Source organism: Lingula anatina, chromosome 1, assembly GCF_051362555.1.
Source record: "Lingula anatina isolate TDL-2025a chromosome 1, LinAna3.0, whole genome shotgun sequence".
Classification (NCBI taxonomy): domain Eukaryota; kingdom Metazoa; phylum Brachiopoda; class Lingulata; order Lingulida; family Lingulidae; genus Lingula; species Lingula anatina.
The window spans coordinates 68,161,768-68,188,540 of record NC_141767.1 but is presented as its reverse complement, the minus strand read 5'-3'; the positions used below and the strand labels follow the sequence as shown (position 1 = coordinate 68,188,540).

At 34.6% G+C, this 26,773-nt stretch overlaps 1 protein-coding gene across 2 annotated transcripts; it reads right to left on the bottom strand.

The window, feature by feature from the left end:
- Positions 1-40: 40 nt before the first annotated feature.
- LOC106158439 (trafficking protein particle complex subunit 13) lies at positions 41-26,566 on the bottom strand. Of its 2 annotated transcripts, XM_087002129.1 has the most exons (12): positions 26,371-26,566; positions 9,301-9,469; positions 8,618-8,702; positions 6,627-6,757; positions 6,111-6,183; positions 5,824-5,868; positions 5,184-5,192; positions 3,813-3,943; positions 2,354-2,555; positions 1,270-1,370; positions 846-999; positions 41-540 (listed from the first exon to the last, which is right to left on the bottom strand). In XM_087002129.1, exons 1-12 carry the CDS (start codon positions 26,549-26,551, stop codon positions 442-444), a joined length of 1,380 nt encoding a protein of 459 aa, XP_086858255.1. In that variant the 5' UTR covers positions 26,552-26,566; the 3' UTR covers positions 41-441. The 2 variants fall into 2 exon arrangements, with proteins under 2 accessions (XP_086858255.1, XP_086858256.1); XM_087002130.1 differs by lacking the exon at positions 5,184-5,192.
- Positions 26,567-26,773: the final 207 nt, after the last annotated feature.

The window sequence follows — 26,773 nt, the reverse complement described above, 5'->3', positions numbered from 1 at the left end:
ATTTTGATCCATTTTGGGAAAGGATACATTCAAAAACATCATCATTATATATATATATATTCACCATATGTTACTTTACATTTATTTACAATATAATTGCACTTATTAACAATCGATGAAAGATGAGCACCACATATCTATGCTGACAAGTAATCCATTCAAATGAATCATGTTGGCTATTTTCTAAAAAATACATTACTTGCCATAGGCAAAACAAATGAATAATTTGCTCATTCTGTATTAATAATGACATGAACAAGTACATGACAAGAGCTTTCCAGCAAGCCACATAAAGACAAAATGGAATTTTTAAGCATGTTTTTAGGCAATGTTTCTGTTGATAAAAACAAAATCATCTGGATGAAGAGTTGTCATTACCCATCAAACAGTTTTTCACTATGCACTTAAAAAGGATGATGCATTTTCATAGAGCTGTAGTTTTCATTCTATTTCTGGATTGTACACAAATATTTGGGCTATTTCATCCAGTTCATAAGTTCTTTTTAAGAAAGAATCTGTCAAGCGAACTCCAGAAATGGTCTGAAACAAAGAAAGAAAATATCATTAGATATTAATTCAAATATATATGACCTAAATGCCAATGAACCTACTTATAAATTAACATTATGTAGGTCAATTTTTGACAAAAAGAGAGGCGTGGCGAAAATGTGACTTGAGGATGGTGGTGATGAAGAGTACATTGATTGTCTAAATCATTATGAACTCCTATTTTTGACAAAAAAAAAAAAAAAATAATAATAATAATAAAAAGATAAAATGAAAATAGCAAGAGAGTAAATTTTTTAACAGCTGAATGCATTTTAAATATTAAATAAGTGTTTCACCTGTAATCCAGGACTGATTGGGATAATAGTGAGTGGTAGGTCTAGACTGCTGCCGGGGGGAAGTTTTCCTAACTGTTTGCCTGATATTCCACACCATAACAAACCTACTTTGTTGGTGTTCTGGAGCACTAACAGTAGGTCCATCTCTCGCTCACTGGGAAAAAATATAAGAAACAGAAGCATATAACATGAAAGTCCATATAATGAAACATGAGAGTTAATTTGAGGAATGGTGTGCTATACGTGGAAAGGTTTTGATTTTGAATAAGAAAAAAATATACTTTTAAAGAAATAATGAATGAGGGCAATACTGGTACATCCTTACTGTTATTTCAATAAGAAAGTACATGTTTGAGGTAACTATAAGTATGTGATAGGAAATTATAAGAAATAAGATGAAAATAAATGTGTATCTTATCCTCACCAGCAGTTTGTTATCCTACAAGTGACACTGAAAGGTTTTTCTATCTCTACAGCATCTGGGATGGCTTGTACCGACAACCTGATGTCTCCATAGCCAGGGGCCTGCAGGGAAATGAAAACTTGTCAGTTTCATTGTGTATATTTTGATTTATCCAGTTGTAGTTTTACTCAAATTAAGGAGTGGAAAATGATATCACATACTAGATAATGATGTGCAGGTGGTGTAAGCTTGCAGTCTGTTATACATGATGATGCGTGTCATACAAAGGTTCCTTGAAAGGGAGATACACCAAATATCTGAGCTCATACCACCTGTACATTAGTATCCAGTGTATGACAGTGATTCAATCTTTCATTCCTTAATTTGTAAGGTACATCATTTCCTGTATGTCTACCAAATGTTCAAATGATGTACAGAGCAAAAGATAGCAGACTTACTATTTTCATATCAATAACACTGAAGCTAATACAAAAAATAAAGTGCTTGAGAAAAAAGATCATTTGTTTAGAAGGTGACAAGTAATGTGTATTGACAGAAATTTACTGCTTTTAATCACATTCAGAGACAATAACATAAAAATCTGACAGAGAATGAATGAAATTCAATAAAAATAATGACAAACTAAATGGGAAAGATTAGTTGAGGAAGATAAATGATTTTGTGGATGCCAGAAAAAAATAGATCAAATACAAAGTCAATGTTCCCTGTCACATTCAGCTCTTAAAACAATCATATAAATATCAATCAACCTATATATTGAGATTGTCATTGATTTCATTAATGAGGCCTGTACTGTTGAAGATGGAGAAGATATAACTTAAGGCTCATTCCTAATGAATTATAATTCTAGCAGATCAATCCAACTCCGTGGGGACTTGCTGAATGCAATCAATTTAACAGATCAACAGGAGGAGGCATGTTAATCTGTTAATCTGATTAACAGATTAACATGCCTCCTCCTGTTAATCTGTTAATCTGATTGCATTTAGTGAGAATCCTCATGTACCTGGATTGATCTACATGGAACAACAAATTCATAGGGAATGAGCCCTGACATTCATATTGAGAATCATGCGCCACTCACCACCCTCTGTAGCTGACTGGTCTGCAGTCTGCCCACTTCTCCTAGGTTGGTTCTCCACACTATGTCCAGCTTTCCTATGGTGGTCACCCCCTTGATCACTTTGTTCTCTGAGTACATCTCTGTCTTGGGGGTCAGGCAGTACAGATACTGTCTAGAGTCCAGGGGGTTGATGTAGTTCACACTACCAAACACTGGCTCATTGCTGACAACAGAGAGATCTACAGTGAGCAGCTTTTTATTTTGAATATACACTCAGGTTAGCAGTAAACATTGTGAAGCTTATTCTTTAGTTAAAGGTGCATGTTTTAACAAGCCCTGTAACCCATACACATTATAAGTAACAGTTTTTTTAAACAACACAAATAAAATCTCACATATATGTGAGTACTTATGTAAAATCATTGCCACTAAACCCAACCAGGTACCACCATATAGTTTCAAATATTATAACTTATATCACCACTGTTTAGTTTCCTTAATTCCTAAGAAATGATATTTGCCCAGTTTTTTTTCTGTTTACTCTCTGTGCTTATAATCTAGAGGAAAAATAAGTTGGTCAAATTTACAATCAGACATTTGAAGAAGGTGGAGTTTTAAAGCCTTTTTCTGCTACACAAGAAATTAATCTGGGTTGCCTTTTTTCCTTCATGTTGTTTAAGAAATTGTTACTAATAATTTGTATAACTTACAGGACATTTTTGCTCACTCCATATATATATATCTTTAAATGCTTAATATGTTTTAGTGAAAGGAATAACAAGACAAGGTAATATCAATATGTTGTGCCCAGCACAACATATTGTAGAATGAGAAATTTCAGTTTTGGCAACTTGCAGTAATTCTGTTTAGCTCTGCCTTTGAAAAATAATTTTGGGTACTTGAAAATCAATCAAATTACTGAAGAAATATAATCTTCCTCATTGTCAGCCATGTGTATTGACATCTGTTATCAGGGCATTTAAAGTGCGCGTCTATGAGGAGCACCATTAACCTTCTGGTTAGTTTTTCATTGATTCTGGCAGTCTAAGCCCAGTCATTTCACACTGATGAATGAGTCTGGGTTGCCAATAGGGTCTAGCTGCCTGAAGCCAAACCCATGGCATGAAATTACTTTAACTTTCCACAAGAAATATCAAGCATCATTAATGCTTAGAACTTGAAGTCTGCTGGGACAGAAGTGGCATTGCTGATATATTGCAGATTTTTTGCTTTCTACAAATCTAAACCTTTGAGTTAAAGCTTATAGACAGGGAAGGTTCAGGGGGGAGGAAGGGGGAAGGGGAGAAAGAATCACCCTTAAGGCCCAAAACTTTTGAACCAAGTTCTATGCCATTTTTAAACTTGGGTCATCTAAGGGGGTAAAAAGTTCCACTTTCAGAAAAAGAACCCTGTTTAAATTGCTTGCTACCAGCCTAGACTTGATTATCTATCTTTCTCCATCTCTTTCTCCTATACTTGCCTGTTTTTCCCTCCACAACTATTGAGCTCTACAGCAGTGTAATACACCGAGGGGTCCAGAGTGATACTCTCCACATAGATAGGGCCTGGGGTGATGTTCTGAATTTGTGCCTCCAAAAATACCTCATCAGACTAAAAAGGGAGATGTGAAAAACTACTGAAAAGAATATTCCTCTCTCTATTACTTTCTCTTTCATCTTTTTCTCTCCTTTTAAAAAACATACATACATGCACAAATATCCCACATTTTGTATATAATGCTTGGTATGTGTACCTAAGGTCTTATTCACCATCTTATACAAGAAACTGCAAAAAAGATTTAAACTAAATCATCTAAAAATTAATAAGATAAGATAAAAAGCTAATGTGAAAACAGGAACTTTTTATTGAAATAATAATTATCAAAAAGTTACTTAAATATGAAATATATATAATAATGAATACATACAATTTAATATACATTTTAGTTTAATGCAATCAATTTGGGTTATTTTTATTAACTAAAATCCCTTTAACAGTCATGGGAATGGGGGGGGGGGATGGTGTGTGTGTGTGTGGGGGGGGGGGGGGAGTGGGTGGATACAGTTTACTCTTAATAGATGGTCAGTATGGTATACTTGTTAGTTTAGTTAAACACACACTTCACTCCAGATCTGTTATATATGAGATGGAGGTTTCAGTGTGGAAATCCCATTTCAATATATCTGTAAAGCAGCTGCCACAGATTACTAATTTATTCAACTTTTAAAAACTGAAAAACATGCATCAAAATTAAAAGTTACATCAATGAAAAGATTATTTCAGAGTTTTAGTCAGCATAGTATATAATCAAAATCATCAAGTACAAAGAGCACAAAACAGAAACACAGCCACATATATTAATATAAAGAATACAGAAAAGCAAGAAAATATACAGATATTTGGAAGATAAATCAGTGTGAAAGCAAGAACCTTTGCCAAAGAAATATGACAAAAATGCCATAATAATTTCTTGACCTTGATTGCATACCATTATAGTGGTAAAGTGGGAAACCAGATAATATGATCATGGTTAAATTGACAGATTCTACTGATATAGTGTAAGAGAAACAACTGCCCCACCACCTAATATAAACCTCACACCACATGCAGTGAAGAAAAGAGTGGTTATTGTAGAACAAATGACACACAAATATGTAACTCTATAACTTGTACAGTTAACAATAGTTACCTCCTGCAAGGAGAAGCAAAAGCATGATTTTGATTGATCAAAGTACATTTTAATAACAGTTTCTGTGAAAAAACAGACATGACTTTCATACAGGTATCATTTACATAATCATTAAGAAAGCAGACAAAATATAACAGTGACATCACAAAAATGCAAACTTACAACATAATCCTTGAAAACATGCAGTAAAAAGAAAACAAAAAACTCAATGCAAATGCAATCTATATGATAATGTAGATCTATAAATAACAAAGTCGTCGATTTTACTTCTGAAGCTCAGCAGGCACATGCCACTAAGTTTTAAGAACTACTACTTTAACTTCTACAGTGTTTAAATGCACTTAAGCATTTGGAATTGATAAACTGCAGAGTTGGAACAGTCATTCCACAAACAAAAATCAATATAGATTTTTCCTTCTGCTTACAAGGTAAATGAACCTTACAGCAGAGTTAAATCCAAGATTCTGGGCTCTTGCAACTAAAACAGCTTTAATGCATACAGCTCTCTACTTCAAAGTCATGAGCAAGTAAAAAAAAAGGCAGCAGCCAAAAAGAAATTACTAAAAATCAATATCTGAAATTCTTAACAATACAGTCTTATAATCACAACTGGATCTGAGATATAACCAGACATGATCCAGACTTCAGGCATGTTCTTGGAAATTGTCAAAATAAATTTATCACAAAGAAAATGATAACAAACTAGTACGCAAACTGAAATACAAAATTTGTAACAAAATTTCACTTCAACCAATAAACATGCCTAATATAAGCATAAAATTGCTTGTCAATTGAAACTTACCTCTGAATTGTAAAACTTTGTCTTGACATCTAGTGGCTTCAGGACCTGTCAAATATAAAGTTATTTTTTATGGGGCATGTGTGATTTTTCCCTGCCTTTGTCAAAAAGAAAACACTACTATAATATACTTTATGGCAACAGGATTAGAAGAACAAATTACTATTGTATTCAGATTTATTTTCATTAAATATCTGTCTCAGTATTTTTGCATTGTACTTTGATTAGGAAATACTATATTAACTAAGCACACTCCTACAAATTTTAAGAGTTTTTTTTTTAAATCTTACCTGGAACTTGAAAAATTTCCTAAAATAAAGCTTCTCTCCACTCTGTGTGGTGTAACTGACAGCACAAACTAGGCTAAAAGTGTACAGAGAAAAATGATATAATATCAATCTTTCCAGTTATTTTCGATAAATCCTGTTTGCAAGATTTAAAGCATAATTATAATTGGATAACCCAATCTTACTTTACTGATATTAATATGCACAAAACTCAAGTGTAAGAAGCCTGGTTTTCAAAATTGTCCTAAATAGAAATTTAATTTGCAAGATAATCAACTGTTATCCCAAAATATATTGCACCCATTTTATCTTTAAGTATAGAAGTATGACCATTTCCTTTTTTTAGTATGTAGGTGAATACTTTTGGGTAAGAGTGTTGTAGTTTAGCTTTAATTCATTATAATCCTCCCATTTTATCATAAAAGTAATGGGTATACTACTATACTATAGTCTGTGTATGAATACTTTCAAGTAAAAGTGTTATAGTCAAGTGTAAGTTCCCCACATGCACAGACTCACATATGTGTTCCTAGCTCTTTGACTTCATGGTGGATGATGTCATCTATGCTGCACTCTGGCTGGAGCTCTGACACAGCCTCAGAGTGGGCACTGGACAATGACAGCCTCTGGGAACTGGTCTGGAGGTCAGCCTGTGGAGAAACACATCCAAAATACTTATGTTTTTTATATGCTAAGAGTGCATTCCCATAGATTTAGATCGATCCATCTATATCGACCTAACTCCCTGGGGGTTCATGCTAAATTGATGTCAGCCAAGCGCGCACAGTAGTTAATTTCCCCCTTACAGCTTTTAGTAGGCGGGACAAACGCTTAAGCCGGCTAAGCTGAAAGTAATCTAGTGAGACTCCTCACAGGGATAGATCGATCTAAAATCTGTGGGAATGGGGTCTAAGTTCAAGGAAAAGGTTATGTCTACAAACATGAGTCTGACTTGAATTATAAAATTTCACTAAAAGAGAAGACTTGTTACTAAAAATTATGTGTTTGGCAAATATCCAACAAGCATATGTAGTGAATGTTCACAAAGACTTGCAGCATTGATAAAATGATCTAATTAAGTTTAAATCCATTATTAAAAGATATTGAAGGTTGTGGTAGCAATTGGAAGATGGCTGCCATGAACCTTAAAACCTGGAGTACATATAAAAAGAGAAAGTATTCCCCAGACTACTGACTTCACACCTTGTTTCAACAAAGGAATGGTCTATTTCCCAACATAGAAACTGCACACAGAACTCCATATTCTACACATTTTCTTATTTCCTACCATGATGTACACTGTAACAGCAAATAACTAGACTCCATTATTTTGTCATGTAACAGTTGGAGAGGTAGTTGCCAAAGGAGGAATAGTATTTTAATGGCAGCATAACCCTGTTAATAGAGACCATTTGGTCTGATAGAATGACTAAGATCATCAATAGCTGCTATATGTAGCTTGCAAATTGCAAATAACAATCAGGGGAAATACATTGCCTCAAGTATATATCATTCTGAAAGATAAATATAATCCATGGCCTTCTACTTATATAATCACAATTAAGTAATCTTTCAGGGGAAATGAGTTTTATTGTATGTCGCTCCTCATTGTTGTGATAGAAGTTTTATTTCATGGTGGATTAGCCAACAAAATTACTGTCCTTTAAATAGTCAATGTAAACCTTTGCATGCACTTATGCAGGCTCCAGATTTAAAAAAAGATCTACTCTTTTATTGTTTTTAAATATGGAATCACTTAAAAAATTTTGTAATGTAAAGGCTACCACTGGTTTATTATAAATGTGTAATAAAAAGGCAGTCAAATCAGCACAATGATCTTTTAAGATCTTTTTAAAAAACACTGTAAACAAGAATGAAACAGTAAATTGGGTTTCACTTTAAAAGATAAGATTATCATCATCATCAAGTTTCATAAATAAAATTATTTTTGATAAAAAAAGTTACTGCCACAAAAAAACAGTCATCAATTGGATAAAGTGTCAAAAAAGTTGCTAGAATCTGTCAATTACAGCACCGCTCACACTCTCTGTGTCTAACAGCACCAGTTTGATCCAATCCAGGCAAGGCATTAGCAGCAATTTGTGTGAGTAAGCTCTGAGAGCTTCTGCTAATAATTCTATTAAATAAAAGTTATTCTGGTAAAAGCAGAATGTATGCTCAAGCAATCAATATTTAGTGGCTGATGTCCTATCTGCCGAGACTTGCCTGCTCATTCTGAAACTAGGAGTGCTGGTGGGCCATAGCCAAAGGGCTTGGGAGATAGAAAGGTCCATTTGCCTCAAAAATTGAACTAGGTCCAATGCCATTTCTCAAATTGGATCAACAAAGGGGGTAAAAGGATCCACTATTTTTACCCCCCAAAAAAATTGGCGATTTCTTATGACAATGACTTCATACTCTATTAAAAATAAAAGCTGGTGTACACTCCACTATATTAGCACAACAACTGAGAGAGAGAGAGAGAGAGAGAGAGAGAGAGAGACACTTACCTTAACTAGAATCTCCTTGCAAACTTGGTTGCTGTCATTGTGGACACTGATGTAGCTGGAGAAGGTCTCACCCAAAAAGATGTTGCTACAAAGGATTAAGTTATTGTCTTTTCAGTGAATTTTCTCAACGTTTGTTAACTTATTTATTTACTTTTTACTAAAGTGACATTGCTAACTCTTCAAGACTTTCAGGAGAGTGCTTTTTGATTGAAAATATGTTTCTTTTCTTTTCCTTTTTTTTTTTTTTTACTGAGGAACTGACATTTTTGTCCACTATTTCAACAGATTATCCATTCTCAAACTAACAAAAGCATGATGATCAATATCAGTATAAACAATGCTGATTAAACATTAAAATACTTTTTACAGGTGATCAAACAATACATAGAAACAATAAATTCATGTACAATGTTAGCAGCTTAGTGTATGCTTTCACTAAATCAGCCATGTATCAAATATTAGAACACACCATCAGGTGAATAAATAAAATATCATTGCAGCACAAGGTCCTAATAATAACAAAGCACATGGTAGAACAGTTTATTGCAATTACAATTAATCTGAAATAGAAAATACTGAAAATGCTATTAAGGATTATATTCTACATATGTGACCATTTCAGTTATCACCGCATGAGTATCAGATAGCTTTGAATAATACCAGGGATACCATAAAATACTTACCCAAAATTCTGTGGTAGAGTCAACAGTTCTCCTAAGCCAAAGTAAGGGGTCTCTTTGTCCGTGGCGAGGTCTTTGGCAGTGATGTCGTTGAGCGTGTTGCCGGGGAGATCTCTTTGGTCACATGTCACTGGGTGGGATACCATCATGGTCGGCTTGGTCAGCCGCATCACTGGAATAGCATAGATCATTGCTATCAATATATGGACACAATTCTTGAGAGCACCCATCCTGCATGCATTATTGAAGCAAACAAGCAGACAAACAAACAAACAAACACAAAAAATAAAAATAAAAAATTGCACATTTTTCTGGAGATGTCTGTATGATGCTAACAGTGTCTGCTGTGCAGTAAAAATCCCTGTTGTCAAATCACTGCATTCAAGATCCACAAAACATATCCCTTATATATTCTAAATACTTTCTAAATGCATAAATTGGAGCAATTATCTAGCATGCTACCTGCACAAGAAAGGAGATGCATCACGTCAGTTAGCCCTGCCTTCCTGTGTTAACATACTGTTCCCAGCTAACAGAGCTGTCCCAATAATATAGAGTCTCTAGTTCCACTAGTACTGACACAGTGTCTCAAAAGTTTGTGGACATATTGGCTTTAACATAACCATCTATCTTCAAACCAACTTTTTGAACAGATCTGAATAGAACAGAATGTGCTGGTAGGCATGACTCTGTACAGCATATTACTCATTAATATTAATGCAGATTCATATAAAACACTTTAAAATAGCTGCAGTAAGAATTAAACATCAACCATATATTTTTGAGTTCCCCTGTAGAAATCAAAAGTTCCCTGGATATTTAACAGAAATCCATTAATTCCATGAAATACTGGTCAAATTTCCATTAGATGGGCCTGTGCTAATCTGATTTTCTTTCCTATGGAGGCCAATAAAGTATAGGCGAGATGAGAAGTCAGTATTGGACCATTATCAGGATTGCACAGTTGAACTCCTGTCGATATTGGACATTCTACAGGCCAATGGTGTCATAACCGTCTCTGTGGACCAATGAAAACTTTTATTGTCCTGAGAGCCATTCTCACGATCCAATAACATACAATATGCTTTGTTTTGTGGATGGGGTGTGTTATTATTACTCATCCTAATATCACATGGCTTGATGTATGTTACTATACTGCTCTTGAATCATTTATAATTCTCCTGGGGAGAGAGAGGCAGCATTTTTTTTTTTTTTTTTCACATTTCACTTGTATTAAATTCACTCCAACTGTTTCATTTTGTACAAGAAGAAGATTTATGCAGCTAGATTAATCAGCATTGGAGCTAAATTTTGAGATGTTTTTTTTTTCTAAAATTTTCTTTTCATTACCTATTTTGACGGCAAAGATGGCAAATTTACAAACACTAAACAGAATATGCTTCTTATTAAGACTTAATGCCAGGAATCAGGAGTGCCCAGATGCACAATGAGCTAAATTCATTGATTGATCATCATATTTTGGCTCAAACCTTTAGAAAGGAAAGCAAATGCAATAAAATATCTTTATGACTGTGTTTACTGGAGCATTAAAAATGTTTGGGTTTTTCAAATTAAGTTTGGGTTATCATATAGAATTTGTAAGCACCATAACATTAAAATCTTACATTAGGTGGCAGAAACTGGCAATGGCAAGGCATTTACATAAGATAATGTCATGACATTGGGGTAAATTTTCACTGTGATCTGAATTTTATATAATACCATGTTTTTTTATCATCTTACTTTTTGTAAAATGCACTGCATTTTGACAAACAACTAAAAGAGACTTATGATTAGGCACTTATGGCCTGAGCAATATATAATCTAATATATGCAAAATAAATGAACACAGTGAAATGAAAAGGCAGATGTCCTGCATACTTATAAAAAGTTAATGATCAATCATATTTCTAAAATTAAGAACATAGTTTTGAACATTCCACCTGGGAATGGTTTTTATTACACTTTTAAATATATATTTTAAATTTTTAATGCCCTTATACTAAAATTTTCAATTTTCTTTGGAATGGTGCACATAAAAGCTCCTCTTTATAACAATATGTCTTCAGTCAGAAGTGTCAAATTTTGAATATCATACATTATCTATCCTAGAATAAAGTGGCATAAAATGTGTCAGTTGTGACAGTTAAGCACACCTCAGCACATTCTTCTACAGGAACAGCCTGCCTCCACTGGGTACTTAAACAATAAAAAAAAACAATGCTGTGCCCATCCTAACTACTTTCTAAATGTTAGTCTAGGTTTCTATGTGATTGATTATTATGTTGTTTTTTTTTCACATTAACCTTGCCAGTCGAGAAGACCCCCAAAATCTTGCAGGTCCTCTGGCATTTCAAGTGGTTGTGACACAGGTTGATATGTGTACATACAGTATATACTGCTATCACTTTTATGTGGGTTTATTTTTATTTTCTGAATTTAATGCCTGTATTGTCTTCTAGGAAACTTTTATGAGGAAACTTAAAATGATAGGCTTTTTCTATATAACAACAGGATCAATTATGTTTGATAGATTTTGGTTGATTATGGTAAAGGAAGTGTTTGAACAAAGACACATTCAACAAAATGCAAGGGATCATCTTTGACCACATGGCACTAAAATTTAGCCCATATGCTTAATTGGCTAAAATGTTTTTTGCTGTTTTTCACATATTTATTCATCAGTATTTTCATTCCCCTCCCCCCCCCCCCCACACTTTCTCAAAAAAGGTTTAGAGTTCTATAGTGAGCCAAGAAATGCTTATCAACAGGATAATTATTTTTTCCCTGAAATATAAAGCAGACAAACAGAATGAAAAAAAAAAAATATATATATATATATATATATATATATATATATATATATATATATATATATATATATATATATATATATATATATCAACCAGGGAGGGATGTAACTCACTGTCACATCATCATCCAACCCTTCTCCACACTAATCAATTATTGCCTCTGCACATTTGCTTTCCTGACACATCTCCATTTCCGCCTTTTGCATCATTTTTTGTAATTTGGCAGCTATTCAGTAGATTAATGAATCACAAAAAAAAGGAAAAAAAACTGTCAGAACAGGCTCACTCTACACAAAATGATCATAGATACAGAGTCCCATGGCACTTAAACAATCTATTTTTTTTAATATAACAACTTCTTTTATATCTTCTCTTCATGCCAGCAGTAATTATAAGCCACCTGATAAGTGCACCTGCCACAGTAGCCAGTAAATTACCTGTGGTCTACTACCTGCCTACTACTGGCATCTGATCAATTGTTTTGAAGTACCGTTGTGCTTGCATAGACTGCTGTTGTGACTGGGAACAAAGAATTTACATGCTACATATTGGTAATGTACCTGGATGTCAATTCTACTCAAACTTGGCTTGTTACAACCCTTAAAGGTTATATAAACAATACAGTGTTCTTGGCAAGGAACATACATTGAAATTTCAGGAAAGTGGAATCGTTCCACATGAATCAACAATAACATATTATGTGCTGACTGCGAGACGTGATGGAACAAAATGAAGGGCAAATATATACTGATGTAAATATTATCAAAATAAAAAAACCTTTGCACATACAAATACTGAAACCAATTTAATCATCACAATTATCCTTTATGACTTTATGAAATAACTAACTCAATATGTTAGTTGATGATATCTGATTGCCCAGAGTTTCCATTATGTGGCTAGAATTCCCAGAGCAGTGGATACAGTTACATTCCTACCCCCTTCCCCCCCAGGGTCAAGTGGTACATATGGCAGAGTAGATCTAATCCAAGCTGCAGCGGGGCCTGCATTGCCATAGGCTTAACCTTATTATTCCATCAATAAATGCAATCAAAGTAGTTAACATACACAATGCATTACAAATATTATGAAAATAGGGCAGTTCCTAACACAAACAGCAGCAGGCAGGGTTCTCGCTTATTTGTTAGTCCCTGACGAAGAGAGGAGATATATGTATGAGGTTTGGAAGAGGAGGTTTATTTTACTGTCAGTAGTGTGAGCAATGATAAGTGGACTACGTAATGAAACCAAGAGCATCTTGATAACAGGATGTCATAATATTTCTTGGATTGCTAAAGATTATTAAGGTTGGAGCAGACGCCACAGCAGCTGCTGCTGTATCACACATACTAGCATGAATATGGAGGCTATATCAAGGTAAGTTTTTGCAGCATAATATGGCTCATGTAATCTAATTTTTACCTAAACTGTTGTAGACATTATGAACACATTTAGAGTAAACCTTATTATCACAGTATTTGTGGAATGAATCAAGAATTGTGTGGAATGAATGTGGTAGAAAACTGATCTAATCCAATTTTCCATTCACAGTAGTAGAAGACTATCTAAAGCTGTTCACTGTATCTCACCAGCAAACATTAATCTGTCTATCATATTTGGAAAATTATAATCCCTTTATGTCTAGGTATAGGTATATTTATAATTTGCAGAAGTCAGTCATAACGTAAGAAATAAAACATTTGCTGTTTAATTTATAAGTAATATGACAAAATGGGTTTTTAGTACTACAAACCCAAAAGGATTTTAATACAAAAATCCATGATAGGATCTTTAATGTAACAATTTTCAACAAGGTTTTTATGCTTTTATACAAACATAAGCAGAACACAGTCAATATATTGACGTATAATCATCAAAAAAAGGAAGATATAATATAACTGAAAACACTTATATGTTGCAAAAGTGTCCTCAGAATTATTCAATATAGCAGTACATCTGTCAGGCTTCTCATATCTTATATGTATTTTAAGTACTAAGAAAATTTTTTAAACTGTATAAAATCTGAGGTTGTCAAAATGTTACCAAAAATTAAAAAAATGTTGTTGTTCCAAGTAAAATAACTAAAAGAGGGTTTATAAAACAAAGAACTATCCCCAAGATCACCTGCTGCAGCTTGGTTTGGTGACTTTGGAAACTAGCTTCAGCTTTGTCAAAGTGAATTAGTTGCAGCTATCAAGTGTACCAGAAATAATGCTTAAAGTTTAGTAGGAAATTTTGGGTCAAAAAATATCAGATTTATGACATGAACACAGTGTCCTGGCAATATCATTCATGAGTAAACAGCTCAGAATACAGTGAAAAAAGCATTTGTTTATTCAGTGTAAATGTTTCATTACCTAATCCATCTAAAAATATAATAAGATATATCTCAGTACTTTTTGAAAAGATGGTAAATAGTGGATGAAATACAACAGGCATAGCAATGAAGCATTACACTTGATTCATGTTGTGAAAGCTTCTGATTAAACATCTTTATGAGGACATTTTCTCTTTTAAGTGACATATGTCACACATTTCACATCTTCAATCCAAAAAATCTTTGTATATTCCATCACAGTGCATCTATTACTTGAATGTAAAACTTGTATCAGAATACCAACCAATCACATATATTCCACCTGTAAAGAACTACTGAGATGAAATAATGGACATTTCCAGTTTAATCACACAGTATGTACACTGTTAATTGACCACTTGGGATATTCCAAGTTCCATTCACTTAACTAGAATAACAATAATTTACAGGCATTGAATAATATCTAAATGCTTGGATTCCAACACGGAATCTATTTATAGTCACTGTGCCAGAACGCACCACGCAGCCATTAGTTTAAATAATCTTAGCTTTGGTTAGTAACCATGGCAACCAATGAGAGAATCCATAGAAATAAGGAGCGCACTGATGAAGACAGGAAGTGGGCTTGGAAAGCAGTGTGAATGCTGGTTCATTAGCATCAGGAGCTGAGGAAATATTGTCATCACTGACAGATAAGAGAGCAGATGCCGTGTAGAATATCAGCTGGCTTCGTTTGTGCTCTATCGGTACAAACAATTGGAGATCGGGATACATAAGAGCCTTATCAATGATGCATGATGACAAAAAGATAACCACAGTTAAGAACAAGTAAGTATTGACAAATAGGGTCCATATGACAAGATAGAAAGTGACAGGATCAAAACAGCTGTTAGCACTGGAGAACATGTCTATTTTGTCCAAACAGCTAAGTGTGTGAATCATGATGATCATCTGAAATGTGGCGGAAATACAAGTTTCTAGAATTGTTAAAAGGAACAAAGGCAGCATTGCCTTTCATTTTCATATAACAAAGAAAAGTGATAAAACATACTGGATCAAAACAATATGCCTCTTCCTGTATTTCTACAGAACAATACTGGTGGCGCTGGATATAATCATAATGCTGGTATTAATACTTTATTGTACACTGTTTTTATTGTTATTGCCTGGTAATTCTATTTGCCATATGGCACAGGTTCCCTGAGAAGAACGCTTAATAATATTTTAATATTTAATATCCTTTGCAAATTAGAGGCTTATTTTAACCTTCTGTGCTAGGATTAATATTTCGAAAACAAGACCAAAACCAACTGTTTAAGTGTTAGAGTGGTCAGGAAAATGAATAAACTGTCTGGTGAATGACATCCACAGCTGATGTTCTCTAGTGATATTCAATAGCTACGAATATTGCCAAGGATTCCCAGAATGTGCATATATTGTACATCATTCTTTGTACTTCAAAAGCCATAAAAGTCAGGAATCTTTCTTGGAATTCTCAACATCATAAAACTAAATGGAACCCCGTCACAGGAAACATAATGTGTTTTTTTGTGGTTTTCAATAATACACCTTGAATATACATATTACCTGCCTCATATTCAGGTTATTTATCATACAGATCTATACTGTATTGAAACTTATCCCAGGAATTCCATTACTTAGATTACAGCTGAATCTACCCCTTGAGAATTGGAAATAAAACCCCGCTATTCACCAACATATCAGTCTAGCAGTACCTTAATCTCAACATGCAACCTCAAAAGGCAACCTTTCCAGTGAGAAATACACAATAAATGCCACAAGGTACAATGATAACTGACAGCAGTAATTAACATCTAGAGTCAAGAAACAAAAGGATAGGGTATAATTGGTCATACTATAGGCAAAATGGTGCAGGTATAAAAACATGTAAATATGGGTAGTACAGTTTTCCTAATTTCACTTTATTATTTTTTTTTTCGTCTATATATTTATCCATCTTTATCTACCTATTTATTTATTCTTTGCTGTTTAACTTAAATTACACAGGCAATTAGTTAAGATTAATAAATTTTCAATGCAATTTTGTTCCCAGAAAACAAGAAATATTCCTCAATTTTGACAGAGATATATATATGGAGTAAGGGGCTGAAGAGTTGATCCAATAAATTAACCTGGACCAATTAATACATTTACCTATTATCATTCACCTAGAGGAGTACTGCTGGGTTCCTCTGTGAACCCCATCTCATAAACCAATTCCCCTAAATGTTAGCAATCTGCCATTACACAGTGTCATTAAGTTCTGTGGTTGTACAAAATATGCCAAATACATCTATGTGTAGAGACTACATGATGCCAATAAGTTATCTAGGTTCATATCACGTTACTCATAGGTGAGAAATAAGTTTTGGGTACACTTAGCATTACCTTGATGTTCTTCAGATCTAGAATAACTTACATATAACATGTTTTCATGTGTGTCAACAAATGCAAGTTGTAAGTAACTTATAATGTACATGCAGGACATACAAGCCATACACTGGCATACTGTATGTTGAAAAATTTCTAGCTCTCTCATAATTTTCAATAACCTCAATGTATACCAACATGCTTCAACATACTCTCAACTTTTACAAAACCTACCCATACCTTATATATATATTTTGTTGAAAGAAAGACCAATGCCCTGTTGCAGGTGTTGGGATTAACAAATGCCGCCTCTTATAATAATGTAGTATAATACCAAGGGATACACCACTCAGGAACCCCACAGAGCAAAAAAAAAAAAAAATACCTGCAGATTACAAGTATCTATGTATTTTATGGAAGTCAGTGATCATCACCTAGGACAGCATGTTGTCCAGATGGTACTGAGACAGGTGTTAACTACAGGTGATTTCTACTATTACTGTACACTGGGTTATACCTACAGCCCCAGGTGGGGTTATATCACAGTGATTAAGTCACCTGAATGCACACCTCTGCTAGAAACTAGTATCCCACAGGGTTTGTAATGAGATGGAAAACTATACCAGGGTTTAACTCTTACTCCTTAACTGTGGGCCACAACAGCAAAGTCAGCTATATACAAATTTAGATTGAAAATGGAAATTAAAGGAAGATCAAAATATAATGTAGTTTATGGATCTTCTTAACCAAGGCACTAATATTGAACTGGCATTCTATTGTTACATCTTTTTTTAATTCTTTTTTTTTTTCATCCTTTAATTGAAAAACAGAACAATTAAAATCAATTAATCTTTGGCAAATTTCAGAGAAAATGCCTTCATCATTGCCCAAGATTATCATTTAAGGAATTAAAGTTAACAGCTAGTGCGCATTTGAGCTGATCTCTGGGTGATATTGAACACTCATTCAGTAAACATAAATACTTGAGGAAGCAGCAATGAGGTTATGTGTATTTTCACCTCAAGGTGAGTAATGCTGCTGCCACTCCAGCCTCACACAATATACAGGAGAGTGCTAAACAGGTGTACTAACCATGTATAAGGGATCTGGTTCTACACTGAGGAGCAGGGAAGGCTGATCTCGAGCTTAGCCACCTCATTTGATTTACATCTCGAGGTAACATGATCTATTAACAAGAAAAAAACCTAGATGATGAGGTTTATGGAAAGCAGTAGCTGGTTGTGTTTGTGTATGCTACTGGTAGAGGTAGCACAGTCAACCTATTAGTCAAACCTCTATGTACAGTGCCAAGAGGCTTCAAGCCAGGAGTGGTCTAGCCTCTGAAGTCAGGATGGACACAAGACCAGCTGAAACATTATTCTGGTAGTCTCATAGATCAGACGTGTACGTGACACACTAGTCCTGCATACAGTTAGACTTTTTTAGATCATATTCATGCCACTGTAACTCCGAGACCATATTTAACATAAGGTAGGTACATGCATGCTTTGTTTCGAACAGCAAAGAACTATTTCATCCCAAACCTCTGCATTTTGGTAAGGAAAGAAAACAGAAGAGAGAATCTCTACCCGGAAAACTAGAGTTCTCAGAGAACTAGAACCATTTACACTTCAGCGAGAGGTGGCAATGTATTCACAAACTACAGTGAGAAAAGAGTGATGACACTATTTTCACCAAATAATAGCTCATGGTTTCCTCTTTCCTCCCACTATTTTCACCAAATAGGTTTTACTGATTGCCACTTCAAACTATCTACATACTTAAAGCTGCATTCTCCTGGGATGTGGAGAAAGTCAATTGATAGCTAGAGAGTTCTCAGAATGCTCTCGCCTAGATACGTTTACTGTACATAACTATGTGCCAGCTGTGATCAAGATTTTCAAAATTTTGTTGTATTTTCTTTTGAGATCAGATTTATGAGGATGTTGACTGAACTTGCAATTTTTGTACTGCACACATAATTTTGATGTATATATAATAAGATAATCAAAATATATATTGATCTGGCCATATCCTAGTGAATGTCTCCACAATAACTGCTGTGATAATGAAATGAATTGTTCTACAATAAAACATATTTCATTACATACAATCTTTATCAATTGATTTCTTTTTCAAAAACATCATCAATATAAACAAACAACAGCTGGTAATGAATATTACATTCACAACATGTATGTTACATGATACATCAGGTGGTCTCTTCTTTTTAAGAGATGAAATGATAAATGAGCCACACCATTTGGCACCTAAATATGACTACACAGACATTTCCGTCTATCCCAACCCTGCCAGATGAGCAGTATCATTACTAGAACAAATATAACAACATAAAAAAGTAAATAACCCCACTGGAAGAAAAGAGAATGCGGAATATTGTAATCTGCTTGTTTTGAGAATCCTTGCACTTTATTCCTAGGACAAGAACAATTAAGGCAGCGTGCCAGTGCTTGTGTCTGCTCCTGCGCACACAAACAAAATGGTAGCTATTAACTCCATCATTACTTCCATGTTTTTCTTCTCAGTAATTTTCACATCTTACAAAAGGTTATTTAAAAGCATTACTCAAGATATTTACTCTAGAATTATCCCCTGATTTTTACCTTTCTTGAAGAAGAAAGAGATGCCTTAGTGAGCCACTGAGCAAGGACATTATAATCTTATGGTAATATTCTAGTAGTCAATATATATATATAAACGGCTTAATCATAAAAGCCCATATCTATTACTGATTTCCCAATGACATGTTTCTGTCACCTTCATCAATAAAGAATGTGATGAAGTCTTTGCATAGCTAGTATATATATCTATAACTGACACCTCTCTCTCTCTCTCTGTGCTGTCTGTGCTGCGGCAAACTAAGAACAGTTGGCGACATGATGTGTTTTTGATATTTACCAGGAACACATACAATACAGAAGCTTGGAACTACATTGTAAATCTCTACTCTGGCATGTCTGTCTTTAGAAATAACAGGTCAAATTTATCCCTGGTCCTGTCTATAAAACACACTATGATACCTATAAAAAAACTATTAATCCCTAAGAGTGCATTCAGAACACATTTCTCCATGGACTAAATATGGCTGATCCACTTAAAATCGACGCCCTAATTCCCTGATAGTCTCCCCGCCTTCACATCCGCCGTCGCTGCAGGGGCCTAGCAATTAAAACTCAGGACTGAGATTTAATCCATTTAATGGCACATGTGGAGGTCAGGAGACCGTCAGGGGATTGGGGCGGCTTCCTTTTTAGTGGGATCCGCCATATTGAGTCGGCAGATCAGTTAGTCCACCGGTAATCTGTTCAGAATGCACTCTTACACGTCCCACTGCTTAATATGCTTGTAAGATGACCCTTGACTCTACCTGTAGGACATTGTAGGTGCTAACTATTGTCAGTATTGAATCATTTATAGAATAACACAATATTATGGAATTAATCTTTATCTAGTGAAAAGATTCTATCGAATTTCAAGGACACAGGAATAATAAGAAATACTTTTAATCAAGAAGAATTCATTGTTCTTCTTGTAGCATAATAAGGTTGTTATATGTGTTTATTTAATGCACAATTACTCAACAGTGTAAGCTGGTTACTTCCTTAGAAATTGCTAGTTATCACCTACATGTATAGCTACATCCATATCATCATCATCATCATCATTATTATTATTATAAACAGCAGGCCAAAGGAGGCTACTTCCGAGAGACATAACAGATGTAAAAAGATTTTTTAAATTTTGTATGTCTTCCTCAGTTTTAGATATAACTATAAGTACAAAATAAATTTATGTATAGCTGAATGGTTTTTCTCCATAATGAATTAAGATGTTATATTAAAATGTTCATATTTTCATGTCTGCTGTCTCCAGAAACTGACCTTCCTTAACCTGCTGCTTGTTTTATGAGAAAGCTCTAGGAGTTGGAATGCAAAAGAAGTATTCCAGCAAAAAACTCATTTGAATTCTAGAAATCCAATCTTTTTTATTGATGAAGTTGTCAAATTAGTGTCAGGATATTTCCTGACTGCACTTCAAACTGTATAATAAACTAATTTCAACAAATTCCAGTACCAGAGAATGCAAACACAGAGGTATTTGGGATTTATTCAATATGTAAATAAATTCATTAGTGCAGATCCAAGGGAATAATACTGGAATTAGAAATCCAAGAGACTGAATAAATCTGGAAGTAAGAGTAGATTTAAATCCTGGTATTGATCACTTTACAGTGACGATGGTGATGACTGTGATAAATATTGACCACTTAGCCAAGAAGGTTTGACAGCATTCACAAAGAGACTAACTTAAACTATAACCAAAAATAATCACAAGCGTCCCCAGAAGACCAGATTTTCTATGGAACCCAGTCCTGCCTTTCAATTTCAAATTCTATGTAATATGCTATCTGGTTTTCTGGTTTTGTGAGTTATAAGATATTTCAGTTTATGTTGGTCTTGATATGAACATGGCTTCAAATAGGAATACCCACAGGTTATCAATGTAACACTTAATTTCCAGGAAATGAATTCATACATAAACCTCTATCTACACGTATCTATATGGAATCTATTAATGACCTTTGTTTCTCCTTCTAGGTCACAGCGTGCAAACCTGTGTAATTGACAGTGACAGTTCCTTTGACATTCCGACCAGAAAAAACCAAGACGACATACATACTGGATGATAAAATCAGATAAAGACTGATCAATTGTACACATTCCCTGGAAAAAAAAGAGAGAGAGAAGAGAAAAAATCAAGCTTCCCTTCTAGCTATGTATTAATGCTGGATGTTGGCGGCTTGAGTCATATTTTTCAAACCTGTAACCACACTGCAACAGAGAGTGATCATCACAGACAGGATGGTATCCTAGACAACCACGTATAAAACTGTCAAATCATATGGCTGAACTCTTCTTTGATAAATCAGGCCAATGTGCATTTATCATTTGACGACTACAAAAAATGAGGTTGTAATTGAAGTTAACCATAACTTGTGGCACAGATATTATTATTCCAAATATGCAGCTCATTTCCAAGTCTTAAGCTGCCTGTTTTGCTGATAGGATAATGTAGTAGGGTGTGCTCTACAAAGGTTTCAGATACCAGCACCAGAGCAGGCAGCAGCAGTACAAGGCCTACTGCTGTCGGTTTCAGAAGTATATTACAATGATATAATACTTGCCACGCTGGTGAAGGATAAGATATAAGAAGATTGATGAAGTGAATAAAGCAAGTCATAATATCGTGTGGATATTTTAAGTGGGACAGTAAAGGCACAGAAGTGGTGGAAATAACTATTCTACTGACAGACAATGAAGATCAATTTTCACAGTAAAATGGAGATTATTGTGGTCGTCTTGGCTCTGATTGCGGTGATTTCATGCACACCTCCTTCCTCCACCACAGATCCCCAAGAGAGACCAGCAGAGGACGGCAGCAGCGAGAAAACTGACACGACTGCAGGATTACAGTTTTTCCCAAAGGATGGCATTCGCATTTTAGGATTGGATGAACCCCACTGGATTTATTACAATATCAGCCAGGGCATGATACAGCAAATGGTGCACCAAAATGCCACATGGACATTGCATGTGGAATCCCAAAATAATGAAATTCTCCAGTTAATTAGTTTATTCCATGATGGTATTGTTCATCCTGCAGATTATCTCAAATTTGATATAAATCACAAAAGTGGGCACTCGGGTGCGATTGGGATAAATGCTGTCAAAATTGGGTACACATCCCTCAAACTGAAGATTTTCAATACCAGTGACGAGGTCCACACTGGCTCTAATGTTACCACAAGACATGGCCATGAAACAGTTATGGAATACAAAGTGACAATTCAACGTACTCGGCGTACTGTAGATCTTGGCTTTGACTGTGCTATTGCCATTGTTGCCCTGTTTAACAGTTTTGGTATGGGTTGCGTGACCAAGTTTCAGAAGCTCAAGGACCATATTAAGCACCCCCAAGCTGTGCTCCTGGGGTCCACTTGCCAGTTCATTATCATGCCTGTGGTAAGGTTACTAGTTTTTATAGTCTCTTTTCTTACATTTTTCTTTCCCTCCATATTACACTACCCAAGAAATTGAGGCACAACAATTCAAATCTTTTTTTTTAATTATAAGAAGTCTTAGAATACAAACTGTTTAGCTCTCATTACCATTTTTTGTTGTGATTTAATTTGAATTGGAGTTTCAGATTATTTTTCAACTTTGTTACTATTTGATCATAGTTGAAACACCAACAATATATCAACAATTTTTCAAACTCTACACCTTTTCATTCATTTACACACTTGAATGTTTAAGTGTATAAATTAATAACAAATAATTTGATAAAACAATATATAATAATTTAGTACCAGACTTTAAATTTGAAAGATAAATAATTAAAGGGAGCACATTTTTCCTCAACATTCAGCCACAGACCAAAGAGATTCACACCTAAAACTAATTTCCTCCTAATTTTAGATCTCTGAATTCACTTCCTAAGCAGCTGTTTCTGTCTCTTGACTTCAGAAGCGAGACTTGCAGCACCCCTTATTTACCAAGACGTATTTTTTCAGTAACATTGGCAAAGTACATCACTTCAGTTATCTCGTGAGAGCTCAAGTCCTTCTTATATTTCAAACTATTATTAGCATTTCAAAATCACAGACAAAACCAAGACCATTCGGATGCCTTAATATTGATTATTCTGTCATATATGACACAGGTCATTCGTGCCTAACACTATTGATTGGATTCCGTATAAATCTATCATTTACTGTGTTGCAACTAAATGACCTTTTCAGCTAAAGATATGATTTTCTCTGACAGTTGCAATTACAGGGAGACTGCCTAGGGGAGCAGCAAAGGTTACTGCTATGTTCTCAGTAGTGGATGGAGAATTCTGTATCAAGCAATGGCATGGGGTCTTTTCTAAAAACACTTATCATTATATTTCTCTGTTTCTGCTACTGTTTCACCTTGAAAATACATATTTCTGTCCTACTTTGAGAGTTGGTTCTTTAAAAGAAGTGGTAAAAACAGTTCTGGGAGAGCATTGATTCCATGAGAAAGGTGACACTAACCATTGCCCCATTACTAGTATTCCTTTATGAATCAAACTTTTTTGGATAACTTCCAGAAACAGCAGAATGGGGATGTTGTTCCACAGAGGGTGATGTGGAAATACATGTAGATATGTGCACGTTTGCCCAAAATTAGGATTTTAAAAAACTTGTTCTCCATCAATTCATTGGACACCTTTTATTTAATATATCATTACTACCAGTCAAAATTTAAGCACATTAAGATGGATCACAGTTTATTGTGAAAGCTCTTATTTCTGCAAGCTCGGCACTGTATTGTGCAATCCAACTGCATCCTTTGACTGCATATATGTCTCTACATCTTTTGCCTAAATGCCACCTGACAATTTAATAAATTTCATTAGAGTAAGAGGTGCTGTTTGATGAGCCCCACTTCACCAAGCTTTAATAAGACATCCACTCCTGACAGGTGAAATGTTACTGCAGTAAATGAGATTTACTGTGAAAGCTGTGCTGCATTCATGTGCATTACTGGAAAACTTTTGAGTCTATATTGGCTAAAATAAATCCCATCCTGTAACATTTCCAAAGCCAATATCTGAAAAAAAAATTTGCCCAAAAGCAAATACAAATAACTTTGATCCATGCAGATGAGAGTGAGAAATTAAGCTGCACTTTTTTTACCTTTTTAAAAAGAACTTAACCCAATTTTTTGGCACCTTTCAGCCTCAACTTTTTCACCCAGGATGTCCAGGATTAATTAGTGTCAGGGTATTAGCCAGGCAACTGTCTATCCATCTTCTGGACGAATCTAAAATAGGGAATTCCCTCAGTTTTGGACAGTCATTTTTTAAATTCTTTTTACTGATGAAGCAAACTGAATCTAGATGAATCATCTTTATAAGAAAATGAATTTGCCCTTACTATTCCAAATTCCTGGCGATACCCCTGATGAGTGTTCTAGGATTTTCTAAGTCTTATTTCCAGACACTCCGTCCAAAGCTCAATAAATTCACTTTCTGTGATCTTCTTGAAAAAGAAAAAAGGTTTCACTGTACTCTTTGATCTCTCCCTGTCAACCTGCTAGATCAAACAATAGGCACCAGCATTGAACTATCTACTTCTGACATACCAGTTCTATACATTTTCACTGAAATGTTCCATTTGAAATCAAATTACTTTGTAAGGCAAACTTTCTTCATTTTTCTAAAAATTACAACAGATAAAAATTTCTCAGAGTTGTTAGTCTATCTTTGAAGTTTTTTCAATCCACAGGTCTCTTAAGCCTGCTTTGTATAGCCAGCTATACAGCAGTAACCTTCTCTACAGACAAAAACAAATGACAAGGAGGGAAAATCGATACCATGATGTGATTTAGTCATCAAGTGATTCTTAAGTATTCAGTTTTGAACAAAGCATTACAGCTTTATTTAATCCAATATTCTAATAATACCAGGATGTATCAAGTAAAAAAAATCAGGGAAAAAATGAACAATATGAAATAACCTGTGAAACAAAAACCAAGTTAAAATTCTCCATCAAACTCAAAGCAATCACTAACGTGAGGTAAATTCCATTTGCTCAACTGCAATGACACCTAATTTGTGATCGATACAATTTCTAGCAATCAATGGTCAAAATAGGAATCTTGTTTTTAGAACTGTTAATTAGTGCACTTGGAGCAGCACTGGAACTTTCTGCATTTAGTCCCTAATCAAATTCTCTCTGGCAGTTCTCATGATGCAGAACTAAGTGCCTATAAATCTTGCTTATGCCTCTTTGATGGTCACAAGTTCTTTTAATAGAATCAATACAGTAGCAAAAGCCTCAGATCAGGTCCTACGGTATGCAGAAGAGAAATTGAAAATGCAAAGTTCACACCTTCAGAGACGCTCTTTGTTATTTTCATAGGATCTAAAATATCGAACACTTCATGAAAACTGTCCATGTTTTTTCAAGAGCTAATTTCTGTGGGGATTAAGGGCTGGTCAAAGCTGTTATCTGCAAATTGCCTTTAATGCACTTGCCAACTAATGGCTTTTAAATTGATTTCAAGTGTCCAGTAAAAAACCTTTAAAGTAATAGATGTTTTTCAATTAAAAAATCCATACTAAACAGGACCTTTGGGGAAATGTTCCGTCTGCTACTTTTTTTTAAAATACTACATGAAAAATATTTGAGAAACAAGAAGCTTGCCTTGCCATATAATAAGTGATTTAGTTATCATCTCTGTGCCCCAAACTGCTACTTTTTAAAATCCTAGAGTAAAACACTGTGGGAGGAGAACACACTCTAGATAATGCCACACCTAACACAATGCACCATTTTGAAGATTTATTTAGCTTGATAAAAATCAAATTGTACTATTTTCAGAAAATCTTTTAATTTTAATTAAAATATATACATAATAGAGATTATCTATAATTCAACTTTACTATTACATTTTTACTCATCACAACATCAAATCTAATCCGTCTCTTTCAGCTTGCCTTTGGTCTTGCCAAAATCTTCAGTATGAATGATGAGATGGGTCTGGGTCTGTTCTACACAGCCTGTATCCCCAGTGGAGGCTTTGGCTACATGCTGGTGATGACCATCATGGATGGGGAGAGGACACTGTGTCTGGCCATGAACTGCCTTAGTATGCTGGTGGTACTGGGTAAGGAACATTACTTGGGGAGTTCAGCAATATATATATATATCAAGGAAAAATATGAAATCTTAATAATTTTAAGAAAAACATAGAATTCAAGATTGGAGCAATTTTGAAATGAATCACTCCAGAGGAATAAGAGAAAGAAAGAAAACAAGTCTAAACATACAAAAAATGTACATAAGTTGAGCTGACTTATGTATAACTTATACTTCTGACATTTTCTAGATGATATTTCT

Excerpts from the sequence above, each read along its gene's own strand:
- LOC106158439 (XM_087002129.1), bottom strand. The coding sequence starts at position 26,551 with ATGTTCCTTACCCAGTACCACCAGCATACTAAGGCAGTTCATGGCCAG. Across the intron at positions 8,703-9,300 it reads ACTCTACCACAGAATTTTGG|CAACATCTTTTTGGGTGAGA; the intron begins GTAAGTATTTTA and ends AATCCTTTGTAG. Across the intron at positions 541-845 it reads CAATCAGTCCTGGATTACAG|ACCATTTCTGGAGTTCGCTT; the intron begins GTGAAACACTTA and ends TCTTTGTTTCAG.